The sequence below is a fragment of the Anabrus simplex genome, chromosome 1, assembly GCF_040414725.1.
Source record: "Anabrus simplex isolate iqAnaSimp1 chromosome 1, ASM4041472v1, whole genome shotgun sequence".
In the NCBI taxonomy this organism is placed as follows: Eukaryota; Metazoa; Arthropoda; class Insecta; order Orthoptera; family Tettigoniidae; genus Anabrus; species Anabrus simplex.
Genome location: NC_090265.1, coordinates 213,363,664 through 213,382,822, shown reverse-complemented (window position 1 = coordinate 213,382,822; position 19,159 = coordinate 213,363,664). Strand labels below are relative to the sequence as shown.

The following is a 19,159-nucleotide window of genomic DNA, read 5'->3' as shown; positions in this document are numbered from 1 at the left end:
GCGTCTGGTGAAGTAATGGTGTGTGTATTCCGTTGTATGCTCCTCCCTACGGGGAGGTGGGGCTGCGGAGAGGGGAGGGGGCGTGTCGGTTACAGTCAAGGCATCAACTTTAGGAGGGCTGGGTAGAGGGGATGTACAAAATGGCGGAGGCTCTGTCTTGTTTATCCTTCTACTATTTGTATTGTGTTTTTTGCCTAATGCTTCGAGACTTGATAATGTCCCTTCAAATAAAGGGTTTCGATTATCGATAGTTTCATTGAGGTTATTGTCTTGGTTACTTTTTTGTTCTAAATAAATATATAGATTTTCTAAAGTATTAAGTAGAGCTCCTTTGTTTATTTTATGTAATATAGTTAAGTCCTGCTCTATGGTTGTAAATTGATGTCCCGTTAAACTCATGTGCTGGCCCATCGCGGAAATTTTTTTATGTCTTTCGGCATTGACATGTTCTTGGTATCTTACAGAAAAACTGCGCCCAGTTTGTCCGACATAACTTTTTTTTACATTGATAACACTTTAATTTATAAACCCCTGATTCAGAGTGTTTGTTTTTACCTAGGGAACTGACACTGTTGTGATTAAAAAATTTGGTTACTGTGTATAGGTTGGGGTTGTTGAATGTGAACTTAGCGTATTTGTCTTTCTTTTTTGTTTCGGGTGTTAGATTGGTTTGTAATTTTTGTTTGAATTTACCAATTATTTTGTTTATTATCTTTGGTTCGAAACCGTTATATTAGGCTTGTTTGCGAATAAAGAGCAGTTCTTTTTCTCTTTCTGTGTGTGTAAGGGGTATGTTAAACGCTCTGTATATGTAACTGTAATAAGCTGGCCTTTTTTGCGATTCTGGGTGCAATGAGTAGTTCTTTATTGTGATGGGAGTGAAAGTAGGTTTTCTATGTATCTTGAAGACAAACTCTTCCTTTTTTCGTGTTACATTTATGTCTAAAAAATTTACTGAGTCTTCTTTTTCTTTTTCTAGTGTGAACTTTATTTTGGAATCAAGTGTATTTAATTTATTGAGGATATCGTCACTGTTATTCCCTTTTTGATCTATTACGGCAAAAATGTCGTCTACGAAGCGTATCCATAAATTAAGACCTTCTATGTGTCCTATTATTTTGGTATGTTCTAGGTAGTCGAGATAAATATTAGCTAAAATGCCCGAAGCAGGAGCACCCATTGGGAGGCCTTCTTGTTTATATATTTTGTTATTAAAAGTGAAGTAGTTGTGTTTCGTAATGAATTTGAGTATGTAAATGAAATCCTCTACTTCTGGAATGCCGAGTTGATTATGTTCTTGAGATTCTTTCTGATAATTTTTATTGTTTCGTCCACTGGAATATTTGTGTACATGTCCTTGATATCGAAGGAACATGTTACTTGATGTGGTGTTAACTTAAAGTTTTTGAGTACTTTGCAAAAATCTATGTCGGACAAACTGGGCGCAGTTTTACTGTAAGATACCAAGAACATGTCAATGCCGAAAGACATAAAAAAATTTCCGCGATGGGCCAGCACATGAGTTTAACGGGACATCAATTTACAACCATAGAGCAGGACTTAACTATATTACATAAAATAAACAAAGGAGCTCTACTTAATACTTTAGAAAATCTATATATTTATTTAGAACAAAAAAGTAACCAAGACAATAACCTCAATGAAACTATCGATAATCGAAACCCTTTATTTGAAGGGACATTATCAAGTCTCGAAGCATTAGGCAAAAAACACAATACAAATAGTAGAAGGATAAACAAGACAGAGCCTCCACCATTTTGTACATCCCCTCTACCCAGCCCTCCTAAAGTTGATGCCTTGACTGTAACCGACACGCCCCCTCCCCTCTCCGCAGCCCCACCTCCCCGTAGGGAGGAGCATACAACGGAATACAGACACCATTACTTCACCAGACGCAAAGCAGCATCAAACGTCCCTCCAGGGTCACAGTAGAATCGGAATTCAGCTATAGCAAGGTAAAGGAACTTTTTTATACATTCTATTATTACACAAAGACACATGCTTTTGAACAAATTCCCACTACTGTATTTTATTTCATTTCAGAAATTTGAAACGAGGCTCCCTTCACATTAATAGATCAGCAATCAGCTCCGAAGTTTCCACATTAGACTCAATCAAAAGCACTATAAGCAAGCACACAACATACAACAACTTACCTGGAAGAAAAGGAAGGAAAACTTTCAACAATTCGAACAATGTTATGAAGTTAAACATATTAAAAAAATTTTAATTGCATACAGACTTTTAATGTAACAAAGTGAAAAATTTTTTGAACAACTATTCTAATGAATAGACATAGTTTTAAGTCAATCAACCATGTAATCATCTGCTCTCATACCAGTAACACACTAACCCCACATTGTTTTTAATATCATCTATCTTAATTCGTATTTAGTTTTTAAGTGAATCAATGTATTTGTAAATCTATGTGTTTAAAATCTCAACCATTCACCTAAGCCACTATAACAGCTGAGGATGTTCCTAAATAAGGAATGAAACATGTACTGTTGACATATAAATAAAAATTTGCCAAAAGGCGAAATAAAGTATCAAAACGGTGGAAGAATCTCAATAGTGTAAAATTTAGTACTGTTGTTTTATGCCGGAAACCCGGGCTTCCACCCCCTCCTTGAGGTCCACGATATCCCCTTCAAGCTGGCTAACTATACTATTGATCTGGTCAACCTGTCCCAGTTTTGACCCGATGTCCGATATCTGCTGCGTTAATCGATCGGTGACGTCGCTAATTTCCTATGAACTTTTGTCATTTAGTGCCTGAATCATAGTCATTAAGTTAGAACACATCTTGGGAATATTTACCTCTTCTTCTGTCTCGTAATCATCATCGACTTCAATGGAAAACTTTTCAGGATCTACTCCTTTTTCCATGAGATCTTCCCGTAGTCGCACCTGTAGCGACTTCTTCTTCCCGTTCGTCGGGAGATTCTTCTTGGTAAGTTCGTCTTTGAGCTGTTTCAGTGACATATTCTCTAGTATGACTTGCATTTTGATCTACTACAATTGTATTCCCTCGTAAATTTTTACGTCCTGTCCCAATGTCGCCAGTTAATGTATCCACAAAGACGCACACGAGATGCTGTCAGTTGGTACAGAATTATTCATTCATATCTATTTACAAATTACACACACATAACCTTAGGGCCGCTTCACACTAGGCGACAGGAATCGGCGACCAGAATCGGCCACAGAGTAGCTCAGGTGAATTCCGTGTCACCGTGCGGTAGCCGGCCGTGCTACTCAGCCGCCTTCCCCAGCCTAGTGACAGTTTTTATAACGAGTTCTCAGGCAGAGGAGTGTCTCTTGCTGCTCTTATACTGAAGAAAAGAAAGAATGAAAGCTTCGTAGGTTTTTTTAAATAGTTACCGGCACTTCACTTTTCTGTGTAGACTACTGAGAAGACGGTACTAAAGTTGTTCGTACAGCCTCATTTTGAAAATTGTTGGTTGATTCCCTTCAACATTCATTTTAAAAGTAAAATCAAGAACGCTCGCAACAAGGTGTCTTAAATATCGTTCTCTCCACAACTTAATGAATAATAAAAAATGTGCTGCCTGCCCTTATATTGGCAAAATCTTCTCCATTATCTTTCTATTCTGCCTGACTTTTTCCCAATCGAGGTCTGCATATGACCCAATTTTACGGAGCGATGTATTTACTATTGCGTGTGGTGTGTATAGGCGAACAAAAGTACCCAGTCCCCGAGGCAGTGGCACCATACGAGATTAAAATCCCCGACCGGCAAACGGCCGAGCGGTTTGTGGCACGGAGCTATCATCTTGCGTTCGGGAGATAGTGAGTTCGAACTCCATTATAGGGAGTCCTGAAGAAGGTTATCCGTGGTTTCCCATTTTCACACCAGTCAAGTGCTAGGGCTGTACTTTAATTAAGGGCACAGTCGCTTTCTTCCCACTCGTATCCCTTTCCTGTACCCTCATCGCCATTAGACGTACGTGTCGGTGCTACCTAAAGCAAATTTAAAAAATCCCCGACTCGTTCGGGAATCGAACCAGGACCCTCTGGACCGAAGGACGCTGTGCTGAGCGTACAGCCAAAAAGGTCGGACAGCAAAATCTCATTTATATTGAATATTTAATAGAAGTGTTGTCGCTTATATTTGTAATATTTTAATTACAAAGCTCGTTCCTTTCCTGGGATGTTTTTTCTTTAAAGTCAATGAAAAACTGTGGCATTACTTCATACCATGTATTTCTCTTCTCAACTTCATTACTGTAGCCTATTCGTCACAGTTTAAGTTCCAGATGGACGTTGCTCAGTTTACATAATTAAATCATTCATACTGAATGTAACATATTTATTTAGTACAGTTTGTAATATTCTGAAACACAATACAAAACGGGAAGGAACTTGAAATGCACAATGACACTGAAGGGTGTTTTGAATGGAGCGCAAAGAGGACGAGTAGCCGGGCTACACAGTCGCCTAGTGTGAAGACTCCAATACAAAACAATGGTTCACCAGCTGTCGCCAGCCCGGGTTGCGAAATCTGCCTCGGCGACCGGTAGCGGGAGTGAGCTACTGCAAGGTCGGTCGCCGAGCTTCTTTCTGTAGCTCGGCTACTGAGTTGCCCAGTGTGAAGAGCTACATTTAAAACAATGTTTCACAAGCACGGGCGGCTGGTCGCCGATTCCAGTCGCCTAGTGTGAAGCGGCTCTTAATCCCATTACCACAAACAAAACACTTCACTCCAAGAACATCAACAAAGCCGCCATTTTAAAAACAACTGACTGTCATTTCAGTAAGGAGACTGCAACCAGTGCATGTCACGAGGTCAAAGTATATTCTTGCTACACAATAACTCTACTAAACAATAACTCCCTTACCAATAATTCGTCGTTCCCATCAAGACCACCTCCTTATAGATGTGCCCGGCCAGGCTTCTAGAATGCTACATTACAATAAATATACCTTCAAGTTGATTCTAGAGTGCCTAATGCATAGATTATGATGTACAGAATATTCTCCATTGTTTTAGAGATTATCTAGAAGTTACAGTGTGTTTCAAAATACCATAGTGGATTACGAATTATATATACAGGCAAGAATAAATTATAATATTAATTTGCAGGTATTTCTATTAACCGAACTCATATAAATAATTATGTACAGCACATGTTTAATCACATAACCTCACAAACAACGCAATCGTATCATAATAATAATACAAATACTAACTGGATGTAAAACTTCATAGCCATACATACTAGTAATAATAATAATAATAATAATAATAATAATAATAATAATAATAATAATAATAATCGTAAAATAATAATAATTCGAGCTCGTTCTTGCATTATTTACCCATGGGTGAGTGAATATTATTTTCAAGTTACATCCGTTTATAGCACTTGCGTCAGCCTGAAGCACTATATGCATTTGAAACATGGACCGCTGGCAGGAGAGACCATTGATTAAAGATGTAGAAAAGCAAGAAAGAAAAATTTAAAGGAAAATTTTTGGACCAGTCTGTACAGGGGGAATCTTGATAACGAAATCTTATGACCTGTACCAACAACCAAAGAAAATCTCCGATACGTTTAGGAAAAGACGTTTGAAATTTTACAGACATATTCTCAGAAGGAACATCTAAGACGGGGACAGATACTGCATCAAATATAAGGTAATTCCTGTCATGAGGTGTCACGGATCTTCAATACATTTATTTCACTTTGTTCTATTATCCAACACATTTTGCCAATACATCACAATAATTAGATAATTATATTGAGGTGTATTCATAGCTTGCTGAAATACTATACAACTTAGAACTAAGATATAGCTTAATCTACTATTTCCGATTTTGAAGCGATACGTTAGGTGGAGACGTCAATCAATAGTTATGAAAAATCGACGAGCTATTTGATTACATATTGGCATCTTCTTGAATTTACGTAAAAATATAACTACGATAATTACCCTGGAATAAGAGCTGGCTGGAGTTTTCTTATGTCAAACCAAAAACCAAACCCCAGGGCACTTAATGCCCACGAGAGGGCCTTGGCCTGCCCAGCGACCGCGGCTCAGCCCGAAGGCCTGCAGATTTTACGAGGGGTCGTGTGATCAGCACGACGCATCCTCTCGGTCGTTATTCTGGGCTTTTGAGACTGGGACCGCCATCTCACCGTCAGATAGCTTCTCAATTCTAATCACGTAGGCTGAGTGGACCTCGAATCAGCCCTCAGGTCGCGAGAAAAATCCCTGACTGGCCGGGAATCGAACCCTGGGCCTCTGGGCGAGAAGCAGGCACGCTACCCCTACACCACGGGGCCGGCAGTTTTCTTATGCGTTGAGCGCAATAGTGATGTATTAAAGACGATTGCTTCAAACACATTCTTGATATCTACTTATTGTAGCTTTTGAAACTCTTATTTGTATCTCCAAATACTATTCAAAAAGAACCAGTGGCATAAAAACACACTGTCAAAAGCAATTGCTGGATAGGAGTGTGTGGTCTATTCCTGTTAGTGGGATATTCAAGCCTTGCTTCAATTTGTTCTAGTAAATTCAAATTAACTTGTTTAGAAAGTCTGTACCTCATAACAGATTTTGAATCGTCCATCGTGTGGAAATGGTCATTTCGTTCCATAATTACTCGTTCAGGTCCAAGGTTCTCCAACAGTTATATATATATAATCTCAGCATTGAAATTCTCTCCCATTTTGTACTTTGAGTTTAAACATATAAATGAGCACAATATTAATTGATGTTCTCTGCAATTTCCCTTCACAAAGGATAAACAGTTCTTTCCATATAATTATTTACATTCCAATAAACATAACCATATGTTTACAGCACAGACGCCATTTTAATTAACTTGAGGATCGTCAAGTGAGTTGACAAACACAAAACCAATCTTCAAAGTTGAGGAACGATTTGATGATCAACAGTGTAAATGGATGTTGAAGAAACGTAAAAAGTGGATTTGATGGACCATGAAATGTAACGATCATCATCTACCTCGACAAAGGTTGGTGAAACTGGGCATACGTTGAATATATCGGTGTATATCTGATGGCAAAGAATAATATAGTGCAGTTCTGGTTATTTTTAATGAAGCTCATTTGTCCACAGATCCTAACTCTGGCCAAGCTTTACCTTTCTGATTTCACTTCTTTACCCCTCTGCCGGTCGCCACCACCTCCTCTTGGAGGTGGTCCACTCCTATCTCCACCTCCACTTCCACCTTTTGCTGGTCCAGAAGGAGGCCCTCGACCACCACGACCATCTCGCCCCCGATCATCACGTTCATCTGCAAATGGTTTAAAGAAGACCACGCATTCAAACCAAAAGCCTTACAGCTGGAAATGAACGCTCAAAAGTTTTTGAGTATGCAAATATCTGATAACATTATTTAAATTACCTCAGGTTTAAAATGGTTAAGAACATCACATTTGCTATAGAAAATTTACATTGATTTGGTTCAATCTAATTAAGAAGCAATCATTCATTGCATATCTAGACCACATTCTAATTCAGTGAGTATCATTTGCAATGAATGTGAAATAAATGTTTTTTTTTTTTTTTTTTTTTTTAAACTGTAGATATACGTACTGTTAGAATTCTGAATAATACAAAGAGATCTCAGTCTGTACGAATACCCTAGCCTTAAATTGGATTTCCACATGTAATCAATTAATTATTCATACATGGTTGGGAATACAGTAAAATGTACATTTCTCTAAAACTTCATTTCTATGCATTTTTGGGAGGTCTCAGGGCATGGCTCACAAAAACAAACTTAACTCCAAACTTTTGGGGAGCAAGCAGTTAACCTCAAGAAAGTTCAATTTTCTTGCCGGTTTTCAGTGATATGGCTGAATAACCCAGTAAGCCTGTTTGTGCTTGTATTTCACCCTCCATTAAGAAGTTAAAAATGAATTGTGTGTTGAGTTATACAGTGGGGTAGCAAATATTTGTCGCACGATAGCCTACCTACGGATTAGGAAACATAATAGTGTAAAGTTGACTAACGTTGTGCACATCTGCCTAGCGGAAACGCAGGTATGGATACTGAAAAAGTCGTAAAGGCAAAATTAAAATCCGGGAACAAGCTTCTGTATAATTCAGCGGTGCCACATATCAAGATCAGAGTCTGTATTGCGCGTATGTTGAAACTCACACCTTCGGGTTTCGACTAAGTCGATCAACGTGTTGTCGCATTGAAGTCAATCTCACGAACATGGCAAAGGTTAACCTTCAAATAATACATAGTTGTAGAGTGTGACCAGGAAACGATGTTCAGCTAACATTTGTTTTAGAAAGAGTGTGATCTGCAATAATATGTTGATACTTTTATGCATCCCAGTGCAAGTATTTTCATATTTGTTGTCTAGTGTTTTAACAATAATAATGTTATTTGGCTTTACATCCCACTAACTACTTTTTTGGGTTTCAGAAACAATGTGGCAAAATTTTGTCCCACAGGAGTTCTTTTACATGCCAGTAAATCTACCGACGAGTTTGACGTATTTGAGCACCTTCAAATACCACTGGACTGAGCCAGGATCGAACCTACCAAGTTGGGGTCAGAGGACAGCCCTTCAACCATCTGAGCCACTCAGCCCGGTAGTGTCTTGTATTTTAACCACCTTTTAATATGCTGTTATTAAATAAGCCTCCTTGGAAGAGGTTTTCGTATTTGTTCTCTCCTCTTTTCCACACCTTTTTAATACTCTGATCCCATCTTAAGAAACGGTAGACAGCCTATTTCTTTCACCGTACCCGTACATACATGACGTAGAATGCAAGCATTGCAAGCTGTCCACTTCATGGCCGTATCGATGAGTTTAATCAACAAATTAATCTAAAAAGCCACCTAATCGATACTTTATTTCTTTAGACTTTGGCAAACTTAAAAATACATTAACAAACACAGTACATGTTTCGACCACTTAGTGGTCATCTTCAGCTGTATATAAAAATCTTAGATGATAACATTTAAAAGCAAGCACATTGGATCTTATAACTATATCCCATGGGAATCCAAAAACTATTGTTCTAGATGCTTTAAATTCATCTTCCAATTCATTTAAAGCATCTAGAACAATAGTTTTTGGATTCCCATGGGATATAGTTATAAGATCCAATGTGCTTGCTTTTAAACGTTATCATCTAAGATTTTTATATACAGCTGAAGATGACCACTAAGTGGTCGAAACATGTACTGTGTTTGTTAATGTATTTTTAAGTTTGCCAAAGGCTAAAGAAATAAAGTATCGATTAGGTGGCTTTTTAGATTAATTTGTTGAATGCAAGCATGTCGGAAAGTTTACATATCCCTATTGGATCAGGCCCATATCGAGTTTGGAATGAAAACATTTACCCAATCAGTCGATGATATTGTCCAATGCCATAAAAGTTTTATTTTATTAACTTACAACTTATAAGTAATGTAAAGTCATTGCATTATTATGTTTACAAGAAATTGAAGAAAATGAATGTTATCTTCTTTATAATGGAATTTGCGGAAGTAGATTTTATTCTCCACCGCTGGTAATCTCTTCTTCACACAAAAAAGAAGAATAATTGTTCCTCTCGGCTCCAGTTGGTTTCCCAAATATTCTTTTTGACGTCCATTATCAGTCAGGTCTGTACATATGAATACGAAATGAACACGAGTTGTTGCTCAGTTGTTACTGCTGTCTCGGAACATGTTCAACAAGATCTCCATTGCGCTAGCTAAAACGATACATCAAGTCGGCCGTGCTCCGTTTTGCGCATGCTCACAAGTAATTTGCAAAGTTTGGCAGCAATCTGCGAGGATGATCTCCAGACTCTTAGTACGCGCATAATACAGGTCTATGAATAACGTATTCTTGGTAGGTAGGTAGTTCAACCTTAGTCCGGACTAAAGTAGGACTAGTGAAAGTTTATGAATAGCACCCTAAGAAATTTAAAACCACATCTGAGACTCCAGTTTCACCATTTCTGCAAATTGGTAACAAAGAGAGTGTATTGGAGTAATTATGCTGATCGGGAAAACAACAGTATCACTCACTGTATAACAGTATAACTCACTGATGACTACGGTAGCTACTCTTTCCTCTATTTGTTAACTTTAATAAATCTAACTGGAATAGATAGAGTTATTTACAGTAATCATTATACAATTACTTACAGTAATCATTATCTGACGAGTCTCATAAATTACAAGACTGATTTAATAAAAACAACAAAAAGGTACGATGGAACTAGTTTTCCAATAAAATAATGTTTTATTATGAACTTATTGCACGGAATATTAAATTCAAGACCGCACTGTTCCTAAGTTTTAGGCTTCAGTACTTCCCATCGATGTTCTTTTCCTAAACCAATAAACAGGCAAAAAATGAGGCTTGCAAGATAGGCATAATTACTGGTGCAATTCACCTGAACCTACCTGTGGCAGTTAAAAAATATCGCTGAAAACATGTAAATAAACATACGTTATCACATAAACAAGTAGGCTAATCACAACATACAAATTTTAAAAAATATAAGGCACTTGCACTGGTTGTAGCAGTTCATCACATAGCTGTTCTACACTCATTACGCCATAAGTGGCGAGCTCACTATCGACTATAGCGTACGAGTCGAAGTTAACATTCCTTGGCGCAAGCTTCTCCCGTCCTCACTAATGATAAGTTCTTCCTTCATTGACAGTGTTGGTATAGATTGTGTGTGTCTGGGTTCACTAAAGCCACAGTTATTAAAACAATTTTGAACTATGGCAGGTGAAACGTGGAACCATGCTGACACAACAAAAAGGATTGCCTGTAGAATATGAAGTTCATCTTCACTTCTTTCCCGTAGTCCAAAATACACACAGCCCTCTGCACCAGCTGCTTGCAGAAGTACCCTTTGAATCACTTAATCACCCCCGCATCCAGAGGCTGGAGGACACTGATACGGTTTGGGGGATAAAAAATAACTTTCACATTTCTTAAGAAAGAAAGAAAGTTCCTCTGGGTGGGCAGCACAGTTATCTACAAACAAAACTATTTTTCTTGCTTGAGCACCCACAGAGACATCCAGTCCACGAAGAAAATACAAAAAAAGTCTGTGGTCATCCAGGCTATACTGTTCGCGTAGTACTGTACTAGTAACTTCCTGACGTTCTTCAAGGATCTTGCTTTCGCTGCTTTGCCTATGACGATAGGGATAGGTTTGCCCGACTCGTCACTATTACAGCACAACAAAACAGTTAAGCAGCCTTTGCATTTTTGCCTCCATGACAAGATTCCCCTTTAAGTGCTAGCGTGCGATCCGGTAAGCAGCTGAAAAATAGGCTGGTTTCATCCACGTTATACATGTTCTTCGGTTCGTATCCTTCAAACAATTCTGGAATATTTACTTCCCACTCCCCATCAGCCGAACTGTCAACTGCATCACTCTCACCAGCAAGCTTTTATTAAAAGTTAAAAACTTCATTTTGTTCTGTACTGAACTGAGATTACACTGTTAAAATTTGAAGGAAGGTTCCAAAACTTCCAATAAACTTAGTAATCACGACTCCCTAACAGAACAATTTCACCCCCCAGTTGTTAACCTCTCAAAAACAAAACTATCAGACAAAGAAAACGAGATCCTCGAAAAAGGTCCAAAACATAATTGGCCAAATTTAAGCAAAATTAACACAGCTACCACTTTAGTCATTGAATCAGAAATAGCCATAAATAAAATGCCTTCAGACATACAAGACGAAGTCAGATTGGGGTCAAAAGGAAACTAAACAAAATCCATAACCCAAAAAATAAAATAATACCCAATAACAGTAACAAAAACAAAGAAACCTTCACCAAACGAAAACATATCATCAAACTCGAAAAGAAAATTAAAGATAATAACCATATTACTACAAAAGCTGACAAGGGTAATATGACCGTTGTTATGGAAAAAAACAGAATATATTGAAAAGACTAAAACGTTTTTCAATAATGGCTCCTTTTCTGCAGTTAAAAAAGATCCGACCCAGCAAATTCAACGTCTCTTGAAACAAACCTTAAAAAATTCAGCATTTCTTTTTACAGAATAAGAAAAAACACGATTACTTAACATGAATCCCGGCCTGCCTACCACCAAAGCTTTCCCAAAAATCCATAAGACTGGTGTCCCTATTCGCCCCATCATTAATTACAGACATAGCCCATTATACAAACTAGCCCAATTTATCAAAAAATTTCTTAGTAAAAATGATAAATTCCTGTCAAAGAAATCCATAAAAAACACTATTGAATTGATTAAAAATTGGACAAATTTCATAACATCTATTCATTTGATATTAATAACATGTAGCCCAGTATCAATACTAAAAAACTTTTCCCCATAATCCATAATAACCTAAACACACATTGTGGCCTAAGCAAACTTGAGATCCAAGACTTCACGAAGGTCTTAAAATTAGTGGTTAATAATACCTACTTTACATTTGAGAAATGCATACATCAACAAGATGGATTGGCTATGGAGTCACCGGCCTCAGGGATTATAGTGGAGATATATATATAGACTCCCTGGAACACATGGTGATCTTGTTTGATTTTAAATCGGCCTTAAAGGCATTAAATTCACAAATAAACGATCGATCTTTTGAGCTTTGCACAATGCTCTCTCGCGCCGCACACTACCACCACTCTGCCCCCCTGACCCACCTTAAACACCGCTCTCCCACCCCTTATCCTCCCCTTCCCACATACCCGACTTATCCATGCCTACACAGGCTCAGTCCACATCTCCTCTTCACATAACAAACATCAAGCACGCTGCACAAAGTGAGTCCCATATTTCGTCACACATGACCACGAATTTGTCTTGCGCCATTTCAAGTAATCTATTCATCTAATTAGTTTTCCTTTTTATTTTTATGTTTCAGTTTTCCTTTTTATTTTTATGTTTCACTATCCACATTGAACTGAGACAATTTTAGGCTAAAACCATATTCAACCCACCACTTATTAAGTGCCAGCCATAACACATAATAATTATTTAAAAGTTTCATTTCCATATTGATTGGGTGCATGTATACAGACAAGAAAGATGTTCCACCTATCAATACTTTATTTATTATGAACAGATTCACAACAGTACCGGTTTCGGCCACCTATGGCCATCATCGGCTGATATATTACAATATTGTAGCCATTAGACATTGGTGTATGTCGCAAAGATGTTATTAATGATTAGAGCATCCGGATGTCTAATGGGGTTGAAATAGTATCTACGACCAATGTGGCCGTGAAAGACTACAGTAAACTAAAAACTTATTGCGTATACATTAAACACACTGAACACATAAAACATATTAAAATACACGAAACATAGTATAAAACACTTGATAAGTTTAAACACACTAAAATGTAAGTTACATGAATGTTAAAACACTGTTAAAATTTGAGAGTTCATGCTCTGTGGAGTTCCTTCTTCAAGCTTCCTTGTAATTCTTGTACCTCTGTGTCTACGTTGATTTGGTTGCATAAAATGATCTTTGGAAATGTTCTATTTGGCTATGTCTATGTCACGTCTGTTCGTGGCAAAAACCCTTGTCATAAGATTATCAAGTACTGTTGTGTTCAACTGTTGATATCTTTTTTGGGTTAGTTTTAAGGCAGATTGTAAAGTCTTAAGTTTTAAATTTGATTAAAAGGAGTTTGTTGGTAGCGACCTCTCTCTTGTCTGTATTCGTGTTGTGAATTTGCTGCTATCTGCAAAGATAGATTAGATATACTATTTTATACTACCTTACGTATGTGGCCTCAGCAATTATTCAGCTGGGTTCAGCAAATAGCATAGGTCTGTTATACGATGATAGTGCAAAGGAACAAATTTGTTAGGGCGTACCCAAGCATTTATTTATTTGATTAAATTTATTTATTTTCAAAGAACAATCTAAACCAAAGCTAGTTACAGTACTGTAGAGGTCTCTTGTTTAGATAGCAGGGGCAGTTTAACACAAGAGTAATCTTCAGCACAAACCGTACACAGCTGTAACTACAGTAGAGTGTGTAGGGTAGATATCTTCTTGTTTTATTTCTATCAGTGCATAAATAAGGTATGATAGTACAATTTATGCTAATACAGGCAAAGATCTCTGGAAAAGGTGTGCTTTCTACGGAAACCTCGATTTAAGGTAAACCCCCATTTAAGGTTTAAAATATCTGGTCCCTGTAAAAAAGTTACATAGGGGTTCTACTGTATTTGCACTGCTACTCTCTGACTTTCCCTAACCACGAATTTGTAACCCTGTCTTGAATTCACATTGCTTACACTCTGTTAAAGGGTTGTTAGCAAAGCATTTATCAGTGGTACATAGCCATAATTATAAATTGTTCACTCCTCTTCGCTGTGATCATTTTGTCAATATTACATTTGTCCTGAATGGCAGTACAAAGGTAGATACAGTGTTTTATTTTTAACTCATAGCCATGTTCATTTTGATTTTATAACCATGAAAAGCTAAATTATCCCAATAATCGCTAATGACAACTGTTTATTTTGATCCGCATCACAATGTACAATACTCTGGAATGTCATCATGAAATATGTTTACAAGTTGTTCAGATAATCCTGTAGATTCGCCGCCAGTAATTCAACCGAGAACAAAAATATGTTATCTCTGGATGGTGAATATGCTGGCCATGTTGAATTACATTATACAATTATTCCCTATTTATTTAGTATATACTCAAGTTGTTTGCCTATACATGTCACATTCTGATACCACAAATTGATTCTACATTACTTTAAGCAACTACATAGCAGAATAGCTTAAAGACATTTATTTTTGGTACTTATTGAACTGATGTCACTGTTCTCTCTTGACAACGCAGAAATGTATGCCAACTTGTAATAGCTGCAGAGATTGTAACTAACAATTGATCTGATGCCCAGATGGCGCATATGTTTAATAATACCTTAACAAAGCACAGATAAGAGGTCTGTTTATTTACATACATATTGGTGGAAATACAAGCTTTAATATCTGGTGCACGTGTCTCGTCATTGGCATTGAGTGAAAGCGGAGTCATGACGCATATCAGCCTTCGAAAAGTCCCGGTGATATGTTATTGAGGTAAGGACTGATCTTCGTCATGCGTATGAGTTTAATGGTGGTAATGAGTGACGAGTACTTAAGCATGGATGTAATTTTTTTGGGATGATATTTTCGAAGAATACTGAAGTTGTTTATGTGATAGTCGTCAAAGATGCGATGACCTAAGTTTAAATGTAAGAGAATTACCTGTAGATGTGAGGGGGTGAAATAGAATCTTTGATAATAGTTGTAGATATGAACCATGCCGCAGATGAAATGTGTAGATCTTATTTTGAGCAGTGTGTAGCTTGATTTCCTGCTATATGGTAGTCTTCTGGTAGATCACAGAGTTGGTAATTAGTATGGAATGTAGATTTTCAGGATTTTTTGTGGAGAATACCAGAGGTTGCAGAGTCATCGGAAGTTCTGAATTATTATTATTAGTGATGACCTTATTTTCAGAAACTTGTTGTCTAGATGCAGCTGTTGCAGAATTTCAGAGGAGGCCGATTTCCAATTTATTACGCAACCTTAATAATTAAAGAGGGATCATAACGTAATCCTATTTCTTGATTGTATGTTGGTATAAGTGACAATGTTGTGAGCATGTCATTGGAGCACCCAAGTTAATTTATTAGATTTTACTGAATTAGGTGATGGTTTTAAAAGATAATGGAATAAGGACATGAATTTTTGGGGTCAACGAATATGAGTGCCAAAGAATAAGATTTCTCTAATTTAATTTTATTAACCAGAAAATAAATGATGTGAATAATGGATTTGTAATGTAAATTAAGCCTTCAGCAACTCGTATGTTGGCTTTTTTATTTGTTGGAATTTAAGGTTAATAATGGAGCCAACATGTTTTAATTATACTATGAAAGTTTGCTATTGTGATATATTATAACAAACAAAAGTTAGGGATTTTGGACATTTACAATTAATCATTATATTCAATTTCAACTAGACATCCATTTATGTTGCTGTTTCAATTAACTTACAATTCTGTTTCATGAGATGATATTCATTAAAACGGAATATCCTTCCAAGGAAAAGAATCATTCTTCGAATTCTCATTCATAGGCTACGTTTAGTATCATAGTATGGTACAGTTTTAAGTAATTGTTGAATATGTGCTCTTGTACGTCAGTCAGATCTCGAAAGTCTAAACGGTGCAACAATGTGACCAGACTCATTGAACTTGCATGTCCCTTGAGTGGAGTTCCTTGCATCTCCGCATGACACCAGTCGAGGCATAACAATAACAACTTGAACCCTGAATTAGAAATACGTGTAAGGTCACAATATATATCGGTAGAGTTCGTCCTTAATAGCATTTAAAAATTAGAGATTTAGCATTTTGATTTTCAAATTTAGTATTTTGTAGCATCTAAATTTCTCAAATTTAGCATTCTGTAGCAAATTGGTTAAAAATAGCCATAATTTGATAATCAAAACCGACTTTCAACCTATTAGGCCGTGTTGCGTACCTTTAATACGTGTTGAAGATATGTTAAGTACAGAACAAAAATGGCCAACTGGACACCAGTGGGATCTGAACTCACAACCTCCCGATTTTGCGTTCGTTGCTCTACCAACTGAGATAGGGTGGCCTAGGCCATCTTTGTCCTGTTGGAAACGATGTATAAGCTACTGGTCTGGCACTACTGCCATCACACTATACAGTGCGTTTAAGTTGCCCGTTGAGGGCCATGTCAATGAATATTGAATTTTCACAACCGCATTGTAATCGAAACTGACTTTCAATCTATTACGTCGTGTTACGTACATTTAGTACGTGTTGAAGATATGTTAAGTACAGAAAAAAAAAAGGCCAATCGGACACCAGTGGGATCCGAGCCCACAACCTTTGAATTCACTATAGAAAATAAGATAAACATCAACATAAGACTGCAAAAAGTATTAACACACACATGAATATGCCTACGTACAAATTTACAAACACAATTTCAAAGTGAAAAATACCATTCTGAACGTATTTATTTATCACAGTACAACACACCTACAAGGAACAGGAATTTCAATGATGACTGAAGTAAAACATGCCAATTGTTCAAACGGTATCCTCCTTCATTCGAGACCGCCTATCAGTTACAATTATCTTGTACTTTCTAAAAAAACTCTACATCGACACTGTTCGTGGAGGCCCAAATGTACAGCAGTGCTGCCGAGGCAAAGGAAGGACTGCAAAACATTTTTTTCTTCAAGTCTTTGATTGCTAAGTCGGTACACCAATATAGGCTTATCTGTATTGCTTACATAAAAATGTCCCGATGTGTGACTCTCGGCATGATGTCTGATCGTCACTTCGCTTCTACTCATGGCTACCAGACAATAAAATAAATCGCTACTGTACTTTAAAACAGGAACTACTACTGCTCAACATCAATGTCAAGAATAACCGACTATGATCAAGGGTCAACACAAACATAATGAATGTGTGTGTTTGAAAGTGTATTTGCTGTTTGATTGTTCTTTGCAGTGCTTTGACCAGTGAAAGATATTTCACACATTGAATGATTTAAGCCTTTGGCCCACCATTACTTGTGAAAGGAAATATTCCCTTGCATACCATTTATGTATTTTTTTGGTCACTTTAACATAAATTTGACTAATCACATACATAAGAATATAAAGAGCAAAGTGAGCTTTCAGCTCGTCTATAGTAACAGGAAACCAAAGCTTTTGTTCGAAGTATTACTGGTTTCAAGGGAAGCATATAAATTAGCAAAAAATATAGAGGCATAAGCATTGGTTTCCTTAGTAACGTGATCCCGGAGCTGTGGGGTTAGAAATTCATTCCCTACGTCTATTTCTTTTGGATTATTTCCCAACCCCTCCTCATTATAAAGTGAATTTCAGAAACTGGTTTGCATGTTATAGAAACAGGCTTGTTGTCAACAAGATCATAATTCCAAGTATCATTTTACTAGACTTTTCACCCGCTCTTGTTGCATTCTGGTTTTGTCACGTAGTTTCAATTGAATTGGCACTATCATCTCGGAACTGAAATCAGAATCACTTTCATCACTGTCAGTTGAAGAAGAAGAAGAATTATCACTCTCCAGAGAATCATTTCTACTTTCAACATCACTATTTTCAAGCCAGTTATGAATAACCTCATCCATGCCGCGCTCGGATGCAGGGCGGCAAACTGAGGTGCTCTTTATTTTCTGTACTTCAGCTCTAAGTTGCTATGTACACAAAGAAAATAGCTTCAGGTATCATCTGACATCAATCGGGCAGGCTGCAAAACAAACAGAATAAATCTCTCTGACCAGCTAACCGAGATAATGAACTTACAAATGTTCCATGCACCACGAAGGAAGTGTCCATCAACAAATTATTTTACACCTCATAATCGCAATAGCCTCCGTAATAATTCTTTCTCCTGAAATAAATAACACCATATATATTTTTAAGAAAAATTAGTCGTTTTTAAAAGATATATGTTTATTTTGTATAAAACAGAGAGTTTTGCATCTATTTCGCATAAATTGCATGATTTCACATTTTGAACCAATTTTGCATTTTATCGCTAATTCAGAATCGCTGAAAACCTCTCGTACGGGTCATATAAGATGAAGGCACATACACTGACAAAGTTTCGATGTATCTCGCATTTATCGCAAATGCTAAAAATCACAAACTCTTTATATCGGTAATGTAAAAATCACGCAAGCTTAACCGCTCATAATAATGGATGCATCAGTGATAGGGCTCTCGCTGTAACCGAAGGATAATACAATATTTAATATAGGAATTTTTAAGGGATAGACAAAAAAACTGTCGTTATAGCGGGGTTCATGTTATATGCCGTATTCACGATAGTGGACTTATACTCCGCACGGCTCTACTTCTAAATTGACGTTTTGGCAGATTTTGGCTCCGTCTGGTGATTATGCGCTGAAGCATAGGCATCCAACCAATCCCAATCTGCCATTCATATCGATTTATATCGGCAGAGCACGATCTCGAAAGCCAGTTGCCAACTCTAATATTTACATTCACCACGTGGTTAACCTATCTCACGCGAAGCCCATCAAATTATCAAGACAAGGCAACCTA

At 37.2% G+C, this 19,159-nt stretch overlaps 1 protein-coding gene across 2 annotated transcripts in view; it reads right to left on the bottom strand.

The window, feature by feature from the left end:
* Positions 1-19,159, bottom strand: part of eIF4B (eukaryotic translation initiation factor 4B) — a 212,811-nt gene that overhangs the window by 23,380 nt on the left and 170,272 nt on the right. The window contains exon 10 of one of the 2 annotated variants that reach the window (XM_067158454.2): positions 7,159-7,312. The exons of the other annotated variant lie outside the window; for it this stretch is intronic. Within the exon in view, the coding sequence (XP_067014555.1) occupies positions 7,159-7,312 (154 nt within the window). The remainder of the gene's footprint in view (positions 1-7,158; positions 7,313-19,159) is intronic. 2 annotated transcript variants of the gene reach the window in all.